Source organism: Chelonoidis abingdonii, chromosome 2, assembly GCF_003597395.2.
Source record: "Chelonoidis abingdonii isolate Lonesome George chromosome 2, CheloAbing_2.0, whole genome shotgun sequence".
In the NCBI taxonomy this organism is placed as follows: Eukaryota; Metazoa; Chordata; order Testudines; family Testudinidae; genus Chelonoidis; species Chelonoidis abingdonii.
The window spans coordinates 184,612,388-184,634,301 of NC_133770.1; the positions used below are offsets into that span (position 1 = coordinate 184,612,388).

At 42.2% G+C, this 21,914-nt stretch overlaps 1 protein-coding gene and 1 long non-coding RNA gene across 3 annotated transcripts in view; both read left to right on the forward strand.

Moving 5' to 3' along the window:
• The window catches only part of NUP153 (nucleoporin 153), a 67,961-nt gene that overhangs the window by 12,442 nt on the left and 33,605 nt on the right, over positions 1-21,914 (forward strand). The window contains exons 2-8 of one of the 2 annotated variants that reach the window (XM_032764404.2): positions 8,399-8,615; positions 11,415-11,663; positions 13,586-13,725; positions 13,808-13,936; positions 16,159-16,275; positions 16,405-16,449; positions 16,542-16,595. In XM_032764404.2, coding sequence (XP_032620295.1) covers positions 8,399-8,615; positions 11,415-11,663; positions 13,586-13,725; positions 13,808-13,936; positions 16,159-16,275; positions 16,405-16,449; positions 16,542-16,595 — 951 coding nt within the window. The remainder of the gene's footprint in view (positions 1-8,398; positions 8,616-11,414; positions 11,664-13,585; positions 13,726-13,807; positions 13,937-16,158; positions 16,276-16,404; positions 16,450-16,541; positions 16,596-21,914) is intronic. The other variant, XM_032764405.2, reaches the window with a different exon arrangement.
• LOC142046223 (uncharacterized) lies at positions 8,699-9,645 on the forward strand. Its single transcript, XR_012655117.1, has 2 exons — positions 8,699-9,530; positions 9,572-9,645. It is a non-coding gene; the product is annotated as an uncharacterized LOC142046223 (long non-coding RNA).

Here is a 21,914-nt window from a genome sequence, read left to right on the forward strand (position 1 = left end):
GGTTTAATTATGACCTCAGCAAGACACATTAAAATAAGCATACATTGCTTCACTGTGAAAGTATATAATGAGTTTTTACGACCTTAAAAATTCAGGGTCCTAGTTAAGGTTTATATATGGAAGTTGAGGGCATGGGGGAAAATGACACAGATTTTTATGGAGGCAATAGCAGCAAGTGATGGATTGGGAGGTTTTGGGTTGGAGGGTAAAGAATTTGTCAAGGTAGCTGGTTAATGTACCTTTTGTCCCGATATTCAGCTAAGGAGGTGAGGAAGAGGGAGGTGCGGACCCCGTGGGTTCTCTGGGGCTGGAGCACCCATGGGGAAAAATTGCAGCCAAGCTCCCCTCTGCTCGCCTCCTTCTTTCCTCCTCCCCCCAGTGCACCGCGCCCCTGCTCCTCCCCCCTTCCAGTGCTTCCTGCCGCCTAACAGGCATTTGGCGATACATAGCGCTTTTCAGGAGGGAGGGGGGAGGAGTGGGGATGTGGCGTGGTGGGGAAGGAGCGGGAGAAGAGGCAGGGTAGGGGCAGGGACTTGGAAGGGGGTGGAATGGTGGTGGGATGAGGTCGGTGCAGGGGCAGGAAGAGATGGGGGGTGGGCGAGCACCCACACAGCAGAGGAGAAGTTAGTGCTGCCAGGGTGAGTGATGAGTGAGGGAGTGAAGAGGTGAGCAGTGGGAATGGAGGTTAGCGGTGGGTGGGGGACTGAGGAGGGAGGCAGCAAGCCAGCGGCAGGCCAGGGGATGAGGAAGGGCATGTGAGGGGGCGGGACCTGGGGCAGAGTGGGGACGGAGATTGTGAGGAGCAGGGGTGGACTGTGGGCAGGGCTGATGGCACCCCAGTGTGTCCTGATATTTTAGTGTGGTGATCTGGTCACTCTAACTCCAGGTCTCCTTTCTGCCTTGACATCAGCCATCATCTTCTTCCAACAGAGGATGTATGAACCCCCAAAGAAATGGCAGAGGCTTCAAATGTGAGGGTATCCTGCATCACAATCCTCAAGTTTACAGTCTCAGCTGCTTCTTGTGTCGCAGAACCTGAGGGTTGACAGCCAGTCTCCACAATGTCTGCTGCTGGCCCCTTCAGAGGCTATGTGGTCTATTTCCTTCTGATGTGGCACACTATTACAGTGGACAAATAGGTCCTGGACATGTCAAATGGCTACTCATCAGAGGGGTCGGGCATTCCTCTTGCCCTGGAATATCTTTTCTTGCTAAAGACATGTGGCTTGTCTGTCAGGTCCCAGTGGGTACATGTGGCAGCTCTTAGCTCTTCTCATCCAGTGGCAGAAGGCTCCTCAGTCTTTACTCATCCTACTACTGCAAAGTTCCTGAAGGATATCATAAGGACATTCTCTCCAATTGCAAAACCAGTCCCTGCCTAGGATCTGAGCCTCACCCTCTCTGCTCTCGTGAGATGACTGTTTGAATCCTGGCTTTCTGTTCCTTCCTGCACCTTCCTTGAATGTCGCTTTCTTGATGCCAATTACCTCTGCTAAAAGAGTTGGGGAGCTTGAGTTCCTTATAGCAAACCTGCCTTCTACAATTTTTCACTAGAACTAGTTTTTTTTTGTGACTACATCCAAAGTTCATACTTAAAATACCTTCTGAGTTTCACCTTACTTAGACTGTTTGCCTTCCAAAAACTGTGCGTGCAGGGGACATGACTCTTCCTTGGATTTGTGTAGGGCTCTAGCCTTCTACCTGCATAGAATGGCACCTTTTTGGAAGACCCCAAGGTTTGTTTGTCACTGTTGCTGAAAGGGTGAAGGAAAAGGCTATCTCTTCCCAAATAGTCTCTAAGTGGATTTCCTCCTGCATCGTTCTGTGCTATGATCATATGAAAGTCCATCCTCCTCAAACTGTAAGGGCCCATTCTATGAGAGTCCCATGTGCTCTCAGTATCCCCATGACAGGGAATCCTGCTCTCAGAGATATGCAGAACAGCTACTTGGGGTTCTGTATTCATCTTCACCAGGCACTATGCTCTGGTCCAAACTTTGGCTGTGAAATGCTTTCTTTAGCACAGCAATCCTGCACTTTGTGATATAACAAACTTCCTTGTGCCCTCTTCCTTAATGAGCAGTGCTTGGAGTCACCCACAGTGAATATCCATAGGGACTAGCACTTGAAGAAAGGAAGGTTGCTCAACTTCTAGTAACTAGAGTTCTTTGAGATGTGTGGTCCCTGTGAATATTGAAGACTGCCTTCCCTTGCTCACGTCCTTCTGGGATCCGTGTTAGAATCAGAGGTGGAGAGGCAGTTGATCTGTGCTGCCCTTTATGCCCTCTATTGAAAGCACAAGGAGGCACAAGTGCAGACCAATGGACACTGCTGTTGAAGAGTTTCTGGTCCCCAGTGTACAGAGTGCATTCACACCCACAGTGACTACCCCATGGGACTACACATCTTGTACTCCAGTTACTATAAGTAACCTTTCTTTCTCCATTCCAAGGGTTAGATCAGGCCTGCACAACTCGTAAAGCGGTGAGGGCCATATTACTCCAAAGAAAACAGCTGAGGGCTGAACCCCCGCACCCCCTGGCCCTCCCGAACTCCCCCGCTCCCCACTGAGCACCGCCCGCCCCGCGGAAACAAACCCTCTTTCCCCAGCGCTGCCCCACCGAAACAGCAGTATTGAACCTTAGTGATATGTTATAGTGGGCCCCTAAGGTAGTATAATTAAGGTAAAAGGAAAATGTCTTTTTGCTAGAAGTAGAATAAGATCTTCCCCCAACTTTGTAATCAATTGCCCTGTTGAATGGATGAGGTATGACTGAGGAAGGTGGATGAGGTGTGAATGAGGAAGGCATGGAAGGCAGTACCTTCAGACAGCTGCAAGCCTTGGAGACAGGATGGGAGCCAGACCAGATCAGCCTCCCACCCCTCGGCTCACCTACTCACTCCCCACCACTGCCTGCCCACTCGGCTCCTCAGCCCCCACCCCTCTGGCTCGCCTACTCAGCCCCCGCCACTGCCCGCTCGCTTGTCTCCTCAGCCCCCACCACCTCGCCTCCTTACCCCCCGCCACTGCTCGCCCGCTTCTTCAGCCCCGCTCCCTCACCTGCCCCTTGCCTACTCACCCCTCCATGGGCCGCACAGTGAGCCCACCTACTCGCCCCCCGCGGGCTGCACAGTGAGCCCACACGGGCCATGTGCGGCCCCTTTGTGCAGGCCTGGATCAGATGATACATTAGTAAAAATGCATAAGTCCTGTCCACACTACAGTTTATATCATTGTTACTACATGTGTTAGAGTAGTTCCACTGATAAATTGTGGGGCCTAGTTTTCCTAGTCTAAACAAGGTGTTTCTGTCCATATATATATATATATATTAAACAAAGCAACCCCCCCATATATATATTTAGGTTATGTAATCACACTTAAACAATTTTGTAGAAGGTTACTGTAGGATAGTTTATGACTTCATCATATACGAGTGTGCCTCGTGTGGATGAGTCCTTCATAGGTTAAAAAAAAATAAAAACACAACAGACTTGTCCTTACTAGTGTCTCACATTTTTATTTTCATGCTTAATGTATTTGAAATATTACTCTGCACAGTAATGTAGCCCCAATTTCACCTTTCTTAATTAAGTATGACTGTGCTAGTTGTTCAGACATCTAATTGAGGACTTTCAATTCCAATTGTCATTCATTTGCTAAGTATTTTGGCCAAAGGTGTTAAGTTATGATTCTGTTTTATCTTGGGGTGCTTAGCAACGCTAATTGTCACAAACAGATCACTTCAGTGGTCCATTCTCTGCACTGGCTCCCCATTGAATAGAGAAGTTATCTGTCCTAAATTTTAAAGCTCTTCATGGGAGTGGTGCTGTTTCTCCTCTCCCTGAGAGATTGCCTTTTCTGTGATGACCTTGCATGATAGCTGCATGCCACTGGAAGAATAAAATCGTTGACCAATAGATGGACGTTTGTAAATGTGGGACAGAACTTTTACAGCTCTTCCACTGAACTCACAAGCAAACATTAAAAAAGTTAATTGATCTGCCTTTTTTTTTTTTTTACACAGACTGGGAAGGAAGAAAGGGGAGGGGGTTGTTACTCCTGTTTTTAAATAAGTGTTCGGATAATATGGTGAAGGGTCCATATAAGCACATAATCAATATGAGATGGATTGGAAAAGGTATTTCTGGATGATTTTCTATTCAGGACATGTCCAAGTATTTGTCAGGAGTGTTGTACTCTACTTTGCCATTCTGCTGCCATGCCTGTTTTTAAATAAAAGTTCTAATTTTAGTCTGAAACAATTTTTCTTTATATGAAGAGAATCAGTACCATCAATTCTGAGCTGGCTTTCCGTTATTACAGTTCTAACTTTTGTTTTTGTTCAATTGTAGATGTATTCGACACTATGTAAATCTAGTAGTCTTGCTGCAGATAAAGAGTTAGCTAAATCCCCAGTCTCTCTTCTTAGGGTTGCCAGGGATTCCTCTCGATTTTTCCTTACATTTTAGTGTAGTGCCCATAATAGTGGTTAAAATGCATATTAGTATTTTAAATTTATGTATTTCTTTTTTTCTTTCCAGTGTTGTAATTGATGGCTATCTCAAGGTGTTATACCTAGCATGTGCTCTGATAGTAATATGTTGTGCCTGTCATTGATCAGTACTAAGGCTTGCATACAGCCTGTAGTCTCACATTTTCCACTTTTATGCAGAACATTGCAGTATCTTCTCTGAGATGTTTGGATCTAGTAAACTAGCTGGATATTTTTTAATGCATTTCCAGGTCTCAGTTTAGATAATGAAAGAAAAACAAGCTGGTATTGAGAGACAATCCTTCATTCGGGATTTTAGAAACAAAATTTTGGAAGTATTCCAATTGCCCTAAATGAAGCAAACATTCCAAAGGATTATGTAATTGATGGCATGCCAGTAACGTTGTTTGGAGCAAAATATGGATATTAAATCAGTAATTTACCGATCCTTCATTTAAAATAAATAAAAATAAAACAAATATACTGTTCTGTCATATTTTACTCCTGGGGAAATTCTTCATCGAAAATTAAAAATTCTGTGCACAATATTTTAAAATTCTGCCTATTTTATTTATCAAAATAACAATCTTGCCAGTTTCAATTATTTTGGTTATTTATTTCAAAATATGTGTCTGCAAGTACATCTGTAGCAATACAGACAACAAAAAAGATTCAGGAAATGTTTTTTAACAAATAAATTCCTTACTAGGCATGTTAATACAGAACTTGGAGTGATAATTCATTAAAACTACAATACCGAAACGTATTTCCCACACCTCTCAAAAGCAGGCCAAAGGCTTGTGGAAGTCATGGTAACGGAAATCTGATGATCAGGGAAATAATTGCTCAAGAGGAGCCTGGGAGTGAACCTGGCAGGTTGTTGGGTGTAGCTGTGAGAAGTATGGAACAGTTTTTTGGGGAGGAGGGAGGGAAGGATTGTTAGAGAGTTAGGGAGCCTCCTCCATGCAGAACCTGGCTGACCCCTAGCCTCTCCCATTCAGCCAGACACATCTACCCCATCCCCATGTGTCCCAGCATCCCATTCAGCCAGACATACTGTCACATGTCCCCATGTGTCCCTGCACCCCTACTCCCTATTCAGCCAGGCGTAGCTGCCCCTGTACCCATGTATCCCTGCACCCCCACTCAGTCATCCCCAGTCCCTCTATCCCTGTGTGGCCCTGCATCCCCACCCCATTCAACCCCTGGCTCAGTGTTGTCACCCCAGTAGCTGCTGCCCCCCACTAGCCCTTCTAAACCCCCATCTGTGTGACACCACCCGCCAGCAGCCCTTTGTGTGCTACTTCATTCCCCTCCCCTTCCATCCACTGCATCCTTAAAGGCCCTGTGTGCAGGGCTCTGTGAAGAAGGTAGCCTCTGCACAGCTGGCTTCTCCCACCCGTGGGCCAGCTGTCTCTCTTCTAATGCCACATCCGCCCCTGGTGAGCGAAAGGTGTAATTGCAACTTCCCTTTACCTCACCATCAGAATCAATTAATCTGTGGGGGAGAGGGGAATCTGTGGGAGACATTAATTCTGTGCTTGCACCGTGGTGCAGAATTCCCTCAGGAGTAATATTTCAAGATCACGTTGTTACTTAGGCATAGCAATATGCAGTTTCATTATGAGATTCATGCATTCTAAGAAATTAGAGTAAACTGACAAGAAAAAAGAAAATCTTGAACTTGGCTGGACGTGGACATTTACAGCCTGATAAAGATGCTTGTTGATGGCTAATTTCCACTTGTTATTTACGTTATTTGACTATTTGAAGGTACGATCTGAACTTCATGCATAGTCTTTTAGCTTCTCGGTTCATTAAGGCAAATTGCAGTTTTGCAGCTGATGTTCTTTAATGGTTTTGGCTTGAAATCTAATCAGGTTTTTTTTAAAGAAAATAATTTAATGTAGTTTCATGTAACACACCTGCTCTGTGTTCCCTTACCATTTGTTGTGGTTTTACGAACACACTTCCTTCTTTTAATTTTTTTTTCTTTCTTATTGCTGTGTGAAAGGCCAATGCAAATAGGTGGAACTGTCACATGCATAAAGTAGTTTCATGGTATGTCTGCGTTCGCTGACACTGCACACTCTGCTAGCACAGGTATAAATAGCAATGTAGATGGTGAGGCACAGCTTAGATGAGTAGAGTGACCTACGTGCCTAACGCTAGGGCAGGGGTTCTCAACCTTTTTCTTTTCTGAGGCCCCCCTCCCCCCAACATGCCATAAAACCTTCACAGTCTAGCTGTGCCACAACAATGTTTTTTCTGCATATAAAAGCCAGGACCGGTGCTAGGGGGTAGCAAGCAGGGCAATTGCCGGGGGCCATGCAAAGCTAAGTTGCTTAGTCTTCACCCCCATGTGGCAGGGCTCATTGTCCTGGGCTGCAGTCCTGCATGATGGGGCTTTGTTTGGCTTGCTGCCCTGGATCCTAGCAAGTCTAACTCAAGTCAGGCTTCACGGACCTCCTGAAACCTGCTCATGGCCCCCCAGGGGGCCCCGGACCTCAGGTTGAGAACCATGGCCCTAGGGTATATACCCTACATGCCTCTCTATGTGCCCAAGAAGTGCTTCCCAGATCTACACTGCTACTTTAGCAGTGTAGCGTCCCACTGCCTCCATGCTGCCGGAGCCTTTCCCTACCACAGTGAAAGACTCCAGTGGTGAGGGAAGGTTCCAGAAGGGGGAAAGCAGTGGGGAAACGTTCCAACAGCTCTCCCTTGCCAGAGGCTTTCCCTTTGCTTCCTGCCACCACAGGCTTTTGCTGTAGTGAGTGTGGATGCAGCCTGCCTTTTACTGTAGTCTGTGGTTAAATGTACCCTGCACACCACCACAAGTGTAGACAAGGTCTCAAATGCAGAAAGTAAATTAAAGGACCAGAGGGTTATTTTAAAATAAAGTTGGGGAATGAAATTGTGACACAAACAGTTTGCACATTTAATTGTTTTATATACTTCTTATTTCTGCTTGTGATTCCTTTTGAAAAGTCAATATTTAAACTCCCCTCCCCACTCAATTATAACATTCATTTATTAAATGTGTTATTGAGTGAAACTTAACCAAGGTAGAAGAGCAGAACACTAATTATTTTGACAGTGCCACATAGACACATGCTTGATGCCATAGATACTATTGAAATGTAGCCAGCTTTCTTCCAGGTACTTTTCAACATCAGCTTATTCAAGAGCACAATGTCTTCAGCCCTCCAAAATTAATGACCAATTGATGACTCTTTTTCAATAACACTAATATAACAATGATAAATCAGCATTGATTACTCACTCATATTAATGGTTCATCAGAGGATGCAGGTATCTGTTCAAATCATAGTATTTTATAGCTATTGATACAAGAAGTCAATGTTTAAAATGCCATGAGCAAAAATCTTGAGGCTCATGGTTGTTGGAAATAACTTGCTGTCACTGTAGATGTTGATTAAAGGTTTCTTGCATATGGTTGTTCCTGATTAACTCCACATAGGGACACATTTATTCTAGAAAAAGAATATCCACATATGGACTTAATCAGGAGCAACTGCATGTGTAGACAAGCACTAAGAGAAGGGGTAGGAAGAAGGTCTTCTTACACTGGAGGAAGAATGTAGCTTAGTGACCTGGCTCCTGAAGTTCAATCAGAGTTTTGAGAATTAGGCAAGAGAAGGGCACCAGAGAGATTGAGAACTCTGATACAGGGAAATAAATACATTGTCCAACGACTAGTCTTCATATTTGTCCTCAAGGAATATAATACTTTCTTTAAGGATTTGAAATTCTTGTCTGTTTTCATTTTGTCAGCAGTTCTTGCCTAACGTCTGTCTTTAATGTCTGTGTGTAATGTTGCATGTCAGAATATATTTTTGAGTTCATGCTTGTGGTTAAATATAAGCACTTTCTTTTTCAAGCAGGGAATCATTAGCAGAGTTACAGAATCAGTGAAGAATATTGTACCAGGATGGTTGCAAAGGTACTTCAATAAAAATGAAGATGAATGTGTAGATGCAAGCGAACCTACAAGCCAGCAGGAAACTCCAGTAAACTACCATCACGGTTATGCAGATGATGATACCCCAGTGTTTGATGGGAGGGTCACTCCTGAGTCAACAAGAATTAATTTAGAAGGTATGTGGGAGATTGCAATCAAAACTGTGGCCAGTTAGTTGAATAATCTTTATTCATAGATTTACATTTCTGAATTAATTGTAACTTAAGGGAAATTAGAAAGAAAAGCGATTTTACAAAATCTGATACAAATGTTTTAATAACTTTTTTCAATTTTAAGTGCAGACATGTCATTTGAAACATTGTCTTCCTGTGTTCTCTGAAGAGTGTTCTATAGGGAATTATATGTCAATGAGATTCATGTAATCCATTAAATAGCTGTTAAATGGTCATGATTTTTAGTCAAAAGTAAGCTGGATTGTTTATAAACAAAAGATCTCTAGAAGAAAAACTCTTATCCCATTATGATAGAAACATTGGTTATGTTTATTGTTTTGGGAACTGTGATACTGATGAGCAGTCCTAGAATGAGTGGAGGATACCTTCCTCGGAGTCCTGACCTTTTTAATCAGGCTCCTTTGGTCAGGAATAGAGGTGATAAATTCAGGTTAGTTCTTAATTACTTTAAAAGTAAGATAACTATAAACATGACAAGGTTGGCAGGATATGTCAGTAGTTTCTCAGGTTTGCAGTGCAGGACTATCCAGATACTCCCATCTGTGAGCTTATATTAAAAATGTTTGGTGTGGTGGTGATCACCAAAACTGCTAGCCTAGGTAAGGAGGTCATTTGTGTGCATCTATCCTTAGATGACTGTCAAATTGGAGAAAGTTAGTTGCCTCTGCTAGCAACACCATCTGAAGAAGACTTTAAGGGCAAATAAGGCCTTGGCTACACTTGAGTTACAGCGCTGGTGGTGGCTTTACAGCGCTGTAACTCACTCCCCGTCCACACTGGCAAGGCACATACAGCACTGCATCTCCCTAGCTACAGCACTGGTTTTACTCCACCTCCACGAGAGGAATAAAGAGAATAGTGCTGCTACTGCTGCAGTGCGGGGGTGCCAATGTAAACAGGGAATAATCTTACTATGCTGTAACTGACCTCTGGAAGCTTCCCATAATGCTTTTAAGTAAAGATAACACTCTTTGTTTTGTTATGATGCCTCTGTTTGTTTTGTTGTGAACTTGGGGCTCCCGGAGCTGCTTATCAAAAAACCAAACACAACTACTGTTTGCTGTGAATGAGCTCCCTTTGGAACATCCACAGCTAGTGTTTGCTTGAAGAGAGGGGAAGGAAGGGGGTTGAGGAGAGAAGCAGCATGGCATGCGGGAGGGAGGTGGGGGGATCCGTTTTGGAGAGGCTGCTTATCTGGTCTGTGAGGGGAAAAAACAAAGAGGGCTATTTGCTTTCAGTGAATGGGTCAGAACTTGCAAGGCAGCTGCTGACAGAGTGTCGGCTCCAAAAATCCCCCATGCTCCCTGTCACACTCCACCCTACCCCCCTCTTTTGAAAAGCACATTGCAGCCACTTGAACGCTGAGGTAGCTGCCCATAATGCACCACTCCCAATGCTGCTGCAGATGCTGCAAATGTGGCCACGACTGCGCTGGTAGCTGTCAGTATGGCCAGATTGCAGCGCTTTACCTATTCAGCTGTACGAAGACAGGTTCAACTCCCAGTGCTGTACAGCTGCAAGTGTAGCCATACCCTAAGAAAATTTACAGCACTCTCAGTCCTTGACTAGAGAGCTAGTTTTCATAAAGGAATAGGAGATGTCTTCAGGACTGAGGAACACATACTGCCTTCAATGGAGAAGTACTTACAGAACTTCTCAGCAAGGCAACCACACAGCAGATTTAATCAAACAACTCCAAAGGATTAGGAATTACACTACTGTCCAGAACCTTTGACCAGTTATGATGTGAATGGGGAATGCCACAGATAAATCTTAATGACTTGAGAGCAGAAAAAACAAACTCCATATAATCAGCTTTCAGGAACCATTGACCTGAAGCACAGATGCCCTCTCCCAAGCTGAACCTTTAGCCTGGTATATATAATTCCTCTCCAGATGTTGTCATAAAAATCTGCCATGATTCTGGACACTGAGCTAATCCATAGATGTTGATATCAATAGCATTTGCTTTCCTAGAACTTCTGAGGAAGGCCTCGGGCTCCTTTTAGATAAAATATATTGTAATAGCAGTCTCCTTCACACAAGAACTATAAGACCTAATCCACCAATAGTTAGAACTTCAGACCTTTTGATTTATTTCAGATATTGCTCATCTGGTTACTATAGGGTGACATGATTTTCACACAAACCAAGAGGTTTGTATCCTCTGTATGCTAAAATCCCAGCAATAACTGATGGCAGGGACCCAACATTTTTCATCTGTAGGGGGAGCCAGTACAATAACATTTAGAGAAGATACCAAAAAAAGTACCTTTATTACATATAATCAAGTGACTATTAATACTTTTTATCTAATAGAGTTTATATTATTTAGGCGACTTGTCTGTCTGAATCTCATCATTTTCTTCATACATGCATTTTGTAAATATTCATATATTTTGTGTGATGAAAGACCCTATTTGAGAGTAAATGGACATACGGGACAAAATTAGGGCTGCTAAGGAAACCTTGACACTGAATTTCCTAACTTCTTTGTACTTTAAAATGTTGTTTAATGTCGCAGGAATTTAAGTATTTGCATATAGTGCTGCTGCTGTCATCGGACAGTTAAGTGAAACCCTGTATGGATGAGGAAGAAGTTAAATTTGGCTTATCTTTATTTTTGTACTTGATACATGACAGTAGAACGACTGTTGATGGAAAACGGCTCTTGATTTCTGTGTGCTTGTACGTTCATCTTGCCTAATAGAATGCTAATTGTGTTTTTTAATTCCTCTTTAGAACCGTCCACAAGTAGATCTGCATTAAACTTCTCAGATGTATTAACAAGACCCTCTCTTCATCGGAGTCATTTGAATTGCACCATGTTGGATTCTCCGTCACCACATTGTGAGCCCTCCACATCCTCTGCATTTGCAATTGGCAGTTCTGGACTCTCCCTTGTAAAAGAAATCAAAGATTCTACCTCTCAGCATGATGATGATAACATCTCAACTACTAGTGGCTTCTCCTCTAGAGCATCTGATAAAGGTAACTTTCATTTTATTACGGTCATATCTGCCTTATATGATGATTGTGTTTCACAGCATGAATAAATTGAGTGTTTGTATGCCATCTGTCATCTCAGTAAATACAGAATTTGTTAGTGCCAATTACTTAGATGTATATCTTCTGGTATTTAAGAATTTAACTTTAAGTATCTGAAATATTACATTACTTTGTAATTTTTAGATGAGTGTTCTGAAAAATGCTGTTATGAGGCTAGGGTGTCTCAGGAATTGGTGATGGAACACGAGCCTTTCAACTAGGTTATACTCAGATTTGAGTTGAGGTAGTAGTGACTGACAGCTCATTGTACTCATGAAATGGGGTGGAGGTCTCAATATATTTAATCGTAAATAGATGTTCACATCAAAATCACCAGTGTAATTCAGCCCTAAAAATGGGCTGGAGTGTTCTGCAGGTTAAAGTTGAGGCAATATGGTCAGGGTCATGTGAGGAGACTTGCACTGCCTGTGGTTTACACCTCTACTCTGCTATAACATGACTCGATATAATGGGTTCACATATAGCGCAGTAGCAGTGGGGCTTCGGTGGTGCTTTAAAGGGTCTGGAGCTCTGTCTGCTGCGGGGAGCCCAGGGCCCTTTAAATCACTGCTGGAGCCCTGCTACCGCTACCCCGGGGCTGCAGCAGCGGGGTTCGGGCAGCACTTTAAAGGCTCCAGGGCTCCGGCAGCTGCGGGGAGCTCCGGGCCTTTTAAATCACCGTGGAGCCCTGACACTGCTACCCTGGGGTTGCGGCAGCGGGACTCAGCCGGCGATTTAAAGGGCCTGGGCTCCCTGCAGTGGCTGGAGCCTGGAGCTCTTTAAATCGCCCCTGGAGCCCTGCTGCCGCTACCCCGGGGCTGCGGCTGCGGGTCTCGGCCAGCGATTTAAAGGGCCTGGGGCTCCCTGCGTCCGGAGCCCTGGGCTCTTTAAATCATCTCTGCAGCCGTGCCACTGCTACCCCATATAACGGTGTTTCACCTATAACACGGTAGGGATTTCTGGCTCCCCACAACTGCGTTATATCGGGGTAGAGGTGTATCTGTTTTTGGACAGAGGACTTCAGTTTCAATACTGACAAGTCTGTCACATTTCATGAATACGACATTCACTAAGGAACAACATTTTCAACATTTTAAAGTAAAAATTTTAAGTTTTGGACTGACACCTTTGAAGACTGAGGTTCTTTATTTTCAGAGTAAGTGCTGGACAGCACAGGCAGCCATGTTACAGGTCTCCACATACTGTGCATCTAACATAGCTCCTCCAGAAAGGGGGAGAGCAATTCTTAGGGGTGAGGATAGTTGTTTCCATGCTATTGCAATTCTTGGCCTACCTGAATTTGCCAGTAAGAATGCTGGTGGTTTCTATGGACTATTTGGTAGTAACGGGAACAGGAGCATTATCTCATTTCAGATGGATAACTAAAAAGTTACCAGACTTATGAATGAGTCATTTCTGACCTGGGCTAGTCTTGAACCATTAACCTATGTGTGAAGGACTTAGTACCTGATTACCAATCCCCATGTGTTTATAGTCTCCTCCTGTCTTCATCAGAAAGAAGAAATACTGTTTTGTAGTAAATCCATAAGTATTGTTCAGTTCTGTTTAGTTCCTTGAATTCCCATTATAAGGGCTAGTTGTGTATGCACTTTTGTGAACAGGGCCTGGGTTTAGGAATGATGTTGGTGCTCCTACTTTTTGATGCAGATTATATTGCCATAATAAACAATATTAGTCTGTTGAGAGAACTCTGAAACCCAGGGGTAGAATAATGCAGGATTAAATATTGGGGATTTTATTATGTGTCTCTTTAATGCTGTTTGATATCCAATTTTCTGTGTATATTAACTAGCTTACAATTTATAATATGATTTACACACACACACAATGTGTCCTTTTGTCAGATATCGCAGTTTCAAAAAATACATCCGTACCACCTCTCTGGTCCACAGAGACTGAACGATCTCATTCTCTCACACAACATTCTGCTACCAGCTCTAAAAAACCTGCATTCAACTTATCTGCTTTTGGAGCCTTATCCCCTGTGAGTACTGCACAATATAAGTTCTAATCACATTAGTTTTGTGTCCATTTTGCTAACTACCTGTTAATATGTCTCTCTGCAGTCACTTGGTAATGCTTCTGTCCTTAAGACAAGCCAGCTTGGGGATTCTCCATTTTACCCTGGAAAAACCACTTATGGTGGTGCAGCTGCAGCAGCAAGGCAATCTAAAATACGAATTACTCCTTATCAGGTAAGAGATACTATTGGTGATATGGGCAGGGAAGAGCAGTTGAAATGTAAAATGAAAATTTTGTCTTTGAAAATGTGCACATAAGATAGATCAAAAGCTTACTTTATTATCAAATACTTCAGTAGTAGAGACTATACTATTATAGAGAGATCACTGACATTTAGTAATGGAGGAGGAAACTGTCAAATGTAGAAGTCTTTAACCAGGAAAGCTTCCAGTTTTAAAAGTAAATTTTATGAGCTTATTAACCTGTGGGACTACTGGTGATGAATAGTTGCTTATTAAACTGATTTTGAGTTCAAAAACTGTTGTAGAGCAACTGTTGCTTCTCCAGTGTGCATATACACTCTTGCGCAGTTTTTATATTTCAACAAACAGCCACTAAAAGGAGTGTTGTAGCCATGTTGATTCCAGGATCTGGAATCCTGGATGAGATCCTTATGAGAGTCATAAGGTGAGTGAGGTAATATCTCTTAGCAGACCAAATTCTGTTGGTGAAAACTCAAAGTCAAGATTGAAAATTGTCTTTCACCAACAAAAGTTGGTCAAATAAGAAATGTTACTTCACCCACCTTGTCTCACTGGAGAAGTGGTACTAAGTCCTTGGCTCTCATGAAGACCTGTGCTTCTCTTGTTCTTCGTGGATGTAAACCAGAATAAGTGAAACACTGAATACAGGTTTCCGTGGTGAATTCCATGCATCCTAATCGCTGCTGAGTAGAAAAGTAAAAGGTCAGTCAGACTACCTTGTTTGTGTAATAGCAGTCTGGCTTTAGGAATGTTGTAGAAGCGATCAGTGAAACTTACAAATAGTACAGTGCTGTTTGTTGTCTGAGAGACAGGGGCAAGCTGTATTATAACAAAGTTATACCTTATCATGTATCTTGAAATTGGAAAAGTTGCATTATAGCAAAACCAGTAGTGATTGCTTTCAAGTTGCTTAACAATTTATATATAACTTACATATACTTAACTATACATATAGTATGTATGTGTATATAGTGTGTGTGCGTCTAAAACATCAGGTAACCTTAACTACAGCAGGAACAGATATTTGTGCCTATTTGAAAATTTTCATATTTAAAGTAGCAAAGAGTCCTGTGGCATACTATTTACAAACAAAGTAATTTTGCTGACCTTTATTCTTCTACTCAGCAGAGATTAGGATACAATCCTAAATGCAGTGTCAAGATAGACACAGTAACACAATCCATTTAAACATTTACATAATCCGAATGGATGTACATGGCACTTTACAAAGATACAGCTCTTAAGGACAAAGAATGTTTTATAGACTAAGACCATATCTAATACAATAAATGCAATAAACAGCCAAAAAAAATTATTGAAATTTTTCAAAAATCAGTTTTAAAAAATAAAGATACTTGGGCCTGGGGAAGGGGAACTAAAATGGCAAGCTTCCTTTGAAAGTGGGACTAAATTCATATCCTGCCCATGCTATTTGCTGTGGGTTACAGCCAGTATTACTAGCTGCTTGTACCTTCTATGCTTTGCTTCCTGCCTGCACATAGCAACATTGTGATACACAGCATTTGTCTGTGCTTACACAGGTGGAACATAGGATACCAACTATAAATTAGTATTCAAGAAAGTTTTCCAAGTATTCTTCCTTTTGACCTTTGTTGCTTCTCTTTATAGTTTTATTTGATATGTATTGTTGTAAATATAAAGGTTTCTCTTCTTTATAAAGAAGTTACAAGGCACTGTAGTAGCAAAACTCTGAAAATAATTAAAAAAAGAAACTAAAAATTGGAATTCCTGATCATGATGTAAACTGATTAAGATGATTCACTATACTGTCATATAAATCAGACTTCTCTTGCTTACTCAAAGTACATTCTTCAGAAGTGACTTGCAATATGAGCCTTTTACTTAAATTTTCTTTCCTGCCCTCCTTCAAAAAAGATAGCAGGCCCATTATTTTCTTCTTTTTCAGCGTTTTACATTTTGATTCAAAGGCTAGGAATTGAAGTGATTTAAGACATCACTTTGTCCCACGCCCTTGTTTCAGGCACATGAGAGGATAATCCAACTCTTGTTGTGAAACCAGTAGGCTCCCATTTTCTTCAATAGGTCCTCATTGAGCTCATTGCCCACATCTCTTCTAAAATATTGGGATCCAACCCATTGTTGTCCCAAAACAAACAAATATATGACTGTTGAAGTCCAGCATTTTAACATTTATCATGCTAACTTTTCAGACACCAGTCAGAAGACAAATGAAAGCTAAGCAAGCAAATGTGCAATCCTATGGAGTGACAAGTTCCACAGCGCGGCGCATCTTGCAGTCTCTGGAGAAGATGTCAAGTCCTTTAGCAGTAAATGGCTCTCATTTTACTCTATTGTGTTTTAATGCAAGAGCATGTAACACATTCTAAACTTACCTGCACCATATTGGTGAAAACTTTCTTAATATAGTTTAACTTACTGTAATATTTATTCAACAGGATGCTAAAAGGATTCCATCTTCTGTTGCTTCTCCACTGTCTTCTGTAAGTTGGTCTCTAAACTGTCTTCTCTTTTGTTGCATGCCAACGTCATTGTCAAGAATTTTTCCTCCAATGTGTTGCTTTTTTCCTTACAGCCTGTGGACAGGAACATGCTGGATATTACTCGCTTCCATTTAAAGAGAAAACAGGTAAAGATTCGCTGATACCCAGGTAGTTTATCAATTGAATTAAAATATTTATTTCTTTTAAGTACTGTGAAGTTTCTGCAAACCTATAGTGGATATAAACAATAGGATATTAACTCACGTAACATTAACATTATATTTTGTTTGGGTTATTAATGACTAAAATGTTGTCTTGTCCACACTGTAGCTGGGAGGGCTGGAATGGTTACCCACTCCGCTTCTGGGGTAGGTTATTTTCGTGTTGCTCTTTCTTGAAATCTGTTACTGCGGCCTGGTCTACACTACACGTTTAAATCGATTTAAACAGCGTTAAATCAATTTAACGCTGTACCCATCCACACTACAACGCTCTTTATATCGATGTAAAGAGCACTTTATATCGATTTCTGTACTCCTCCCAGACGAGAGGAGTAGCGCTAAAATCGATATAAACATATCGGATTAAGGTTAGTGTGGACGGAAATCGACGTTATTGGCCGCCGGGCGGTATCCCACAGTGCACCACTGACCACTCTGGACAGCATCTGAACTCGGATGCAGCGGGCAGGTAAACAGGAAACGCCCACGCAAACTTTGAATACATTTCTTTGCCCCACATCGGAGCTCTGATCAGCACGGGTTGCGACGTAGTCCCAAATCCCAAAAAGAGCTCCAGCATGACCGTACGGGAGAGACTGGTCTGATCGCTTTATGGGAGACAAATCTGTTGTATCAAGCTCCGTTACGAAGATAAATTCCAAAGCGTTTGACAAAATCTCCAGCTACACAGTGGTTGCATGTACAAGGTAATGGAAAGCGAAAGAATCCAAATGGACGCTCATGGAAGGGAGGAAGGGGGTACAGAGGACTCCAGCTATCGCCACAGTCCACAGCCATCCTCGAAAAGTTTTGCATTCTCGGCTGAGCTCCAGTGTCTGTAGGTTCAAACAAGTGTCTGGCGTGGTCAGGGAAAGCTCTCCAGTTCTTCCCCTCCCCCAGCTGAAAGAAAAGGAAAGAATCGATTTCTTGACTTCTTTTATTGTCAGCCTCTATTATGAATTGCTGCGGTAGACGTGATGCTGCAGCAGGAGAGCAGTAATCGCTCCGCTCACCTCCCCGGGGGAACGGGAATATGACTGATATCCATTGTCGCCATTCAGCCGTGAGGCTCCTGCTGGCCCTTAGGGAGGCTGGCCGGGGCGCCTGGTAAAAATGGGAATGACTCCATTATTCCCATATTATGGTACATGAACCGGCTGGTAACCCGCTTCCTCATAGCACTGGGGGCGAGCTTCAATCAGCCCCTCCCTTTCCTGTGTAAAGAAGATAGATTTCTGTACGCCTGATCTGTCAGAGCAGCAGCATGCTGGGCTCCTCTCCCCGCACCGCTTATTGTCTGCCGGACTGTCATAGCCCCGGAGCTGCTCCCCCATTTTATCTCACTAACAGTCTCTGTCTTATTCCTGCATTGCTTATAACTTCATGACACAAACGGGGGGAGGCGGGGAACACTGCCAACGGTAGTCCAGGAAGGTGGGGAGGAGGAAGCAACGATGGGTGTTGCAGGACACCTCCTGTGAATACTGACAGGAGCAGCTGTGCTTGATACACTGGTCTCTAGTACATTTGCCCTTATTCTAGCAGATGACTCAGTCATCCCATTTTGCTTTTGCGCCCCGCCGATCTCAGCAGGCACCCATGATAACAGGGACAGTACAGAAGGGAGAGATAACTGTCATCTCAATTGCCAGTTACCCGGCCAGTAGACCTACAGAACAACTGTACCACTCTATCCACAAAAGCAAGATGCTGCTGTGTAGCGCTGGAGTATGCTCTGTCCTGGCATCCAGTACACATACGTGCCGGAAAAAAAACAAGCTGACGGATCATGTTGCCGGCTATGGCGTCTGCCAGGAGCAATCCAGGGAAAACGGCACGAAAGGATTGTCAGCCTGTTGTTTCCAGAGGAAGATGACTGACGACATTACCCAGAACCACCCACAAAGCTTCAACCAGCAAGATTTTTTTATTATTAAAATAATTCCAAGGGCTGGGAGACTGCAGAACTATGGATAGTACGGAATTAGCTACCCACAATGCAAGCTTCAGAAATCGACGCTAGCACTCGGACCATGGACGCACAACGCGAATGTACTGTTCTAATGTGGCCGCGTGTAAATCAAATTTATAATATCAGTTTTATGAAGATCCGATTTAGCTAATTCGATATATAGTGTAGTGTAGACGTGGCCTAAGAGAACTCTTGGAACTCTAACCTGGAGCTTACTCTTACCCCAGCTTGTTGACAAGCAAGGGTGGTTAGACAAGAGTTTGAGGAAAGTCTTGTGCGGGAAGAATAACCAGAATGGGAAAAAATAATAAAATTATAATGTTGGCTAAAATGACTTTGCAGTTTGTTTTAAAACTAACGAAATAAAACTTGTTACATGTGTACTTAATGCCTTCTGCTTGGAAAATGATGGTATGTGAGAAGGGAAGAATGTTTAAATAATTTTCTGTCACTTATAATTTAAACCAATGTTTTCCGACATAAGAATAAGGTCAGCTGTTGTTAAAGACGCCCTAATGAGAATAATAGTATGGTAAAGTCCGATGCCTTCAGGGTGTTAATAGTGAAAAATAACTAATAGATTTTTCAAGTTTTTCAGATACGTCTAATAGTGGATACATTTAGGATCATAGAATCATCAAGTTGGATGGGACCTCAGGAGGTCATCTAGTCCAACCCCTGCTCAAAGTAGACCAGTTCCCAACTAAATCAGCCAACCAGGGCTTTGTCAAGTGACTTGAAAACCTGTAAGAGAGATTCCACCATCGCCCGTAGGTAAACCCATTCCATGCTTCACACCCCTAGTGGGAAAACGTTTTCTAAAATCCAGAGCCTAAAACCTCCCCACTGCAACTTGAGACCATTACTCCTTGTTCTGTCATCTCTACCACTGAGAACAGGCAGATCCATCCTCCTTTGGAACCCCCTTTCAGGTGTTGAATAGCAGCTATCAAATCCCTCCCACCCTCCCATTCTCTCTTATGCAGACTAAACAACCAGTTCCCTCACCCTCTCTCATAAATCATGTGCTCCAGCCCCCTAATCTTTTTGTTGCTCTCCCGTGGACTCTCTCCAATTTTTCCACATGTTCTGTTAGTGTGGGCCCCAAAACTGGACACAGGACTCCAGAGAAGGCCTTACCAACGTCAAATGAGGGAATGATCACTCCCTCGATCTGGCTGCATGCCTGCTACTTATACACACCAAAATGCTGTTTAGCCTCTGATAAAGAACACGTTGACGCATATCACTCTCGTCCACTGTTAACCCTAGGTCTTTGCGCAGAATTGCTGCTAGTCCAATTCAGTCCCTAGTCTGTGTCAGGCCATGGAAGTCTTCCATCCCAAATGCAGGACTCTGCACTTGTCCTGTGTTAAACTCATCAGGTTTTCTTTTGCCACCTCTAATTTGTCTCCGTCCCTCTGTATCCTATCCCTACCTTCCACATATCCACCACTCCCTCCAGTGCTAGTGTCATCTGCAGACTCTGAGAAGGCAGTCCACGCCATCCTCCAGATCATTAAGGATCTGAGACCACTATAGAAGTAAAAATATTGTTTTCCTTCCATAGCATCCACCACATGAAGTTTTACACAGAAAATGGAGAGAATGACTCTTAAATTTCTATACTGACCTTTTAACTAGAAATATTATTACACTTGACAGTTTACCAGAACATTATAGAATCCAAATCTTTTGTAGTTGAGTATTTGTGGAAAAGATGACACTCGAACATAAAGTATAGTGTGTAATTCCTTCAACATAAGTGTCATGTAAATACACTGCAAAGAAAACTGTAGTATAGCATTTTCGTTTAAATTATAGAGCCACACCTGTGTTGAGGCATTAAAAAAGATGTAGCAGTTACGCAACAGAGAGCCTGGCGATCGATGTCAGACTGAACGAATGTTGCACACAGCTGTCACTGGCTGAAAGGAAAGGAATTGTCTATTCATACTGCAATATTTGGCAAGAAAAGGGAAGCCCTTGATGGTAGTAATTGCTGGTCAAGACAAGGATTGTTGGACGAAATTTTGTTTTGTGCTTAGCTGTTAGAGTAAGCGGACTGTTGACAGAACACTTGTGTACTTAGTAAAAACTGTTTCAGTTAATACCAGTGGTGCAGTACATTTCTTATTTTAAAAACCCACGTAGGCCAGAATAGCACTCACATTAGTGCTTTTCATCTGTAATCCAGTATCAGAAAAATTTCCGCCTACCTTTCCTTATAATGTTCTGATAATGCACGTTAAAATTCACAGTGCAAAATTCTTCCATTTAGAGTGGACTAGATTGATGAACTTAAACACATGGAAGGTTTCTGAAGGAGACGAGAAACATTATTGTAATGAGCTTCTAGAAAGATCCTTTTCATGAAATAATCCTTGAAATTACACTAGGGAAATAAAATTTGGCTCCATCCTGAGTTATAGGGATATTGTTAGTTTAAAAATAATATTGTAAATTATTTTCTCTACTGAAGTTTGGCAAAACTAGATTACTGCAAGTGAAGCAGATAATAAAATTCAAATTAATTTTCACTATTTACATATTCAAACATTTCTTTAGGACAATGAAAACCAGTGAAGTCAGTTTAATTTTTAGATATGTTGTGTACCAATGTGTAAGTTGCAAATATAGTGCATGTGATATTTGTTTAAAACAGCTCTTAACATTGGAATGTTTTTTAAAAAGAAATAAATTTAAGATTCTTTTTGTGTTCATCTTTTTGATTTTTCTGTAGAAGCTTGCTTTATGCAAAATGCAAAATTTTGGATAAAATTTGAATTGACATTGTCTCTTTAAAATGGGTTAGTAAAATAAAATGTGGGGTAAAATTTTCAAAGTGCCTGCATGGTTCGAGGGCTTAGTTGACTAATGCTGTTGTATTTTTTTTAGGATGAGATTTGTTGGAGTAATCAAATCCAGAGGGTTGACTGATTAGCCATTAGCACTTTGACATAGAAATCTATTTCCTGTCTTCAACTATGAGCACAAATTTCGTTATATGTGTAAAACAAGATAATACTCTGATTTCAGTGAAGTAATGTTCCTAAAATGTTACTAAAATTAGCTGAGGAATCCTGGTGTTAGATTCAAGACACCGTTGGATACCTTGCTTGACTTTCTTCCTAATTTCCCCATGCGCATTGAATACCTGTATCGCACACAAAAGCACCTCACTGAGCGCAGTGATTGCGTAGAGGTAGTTAGCTAGTTTTATTCAGGTTTTTAAGTAAATATAAATGATCCCAAAGCCTCCAAACTAACTG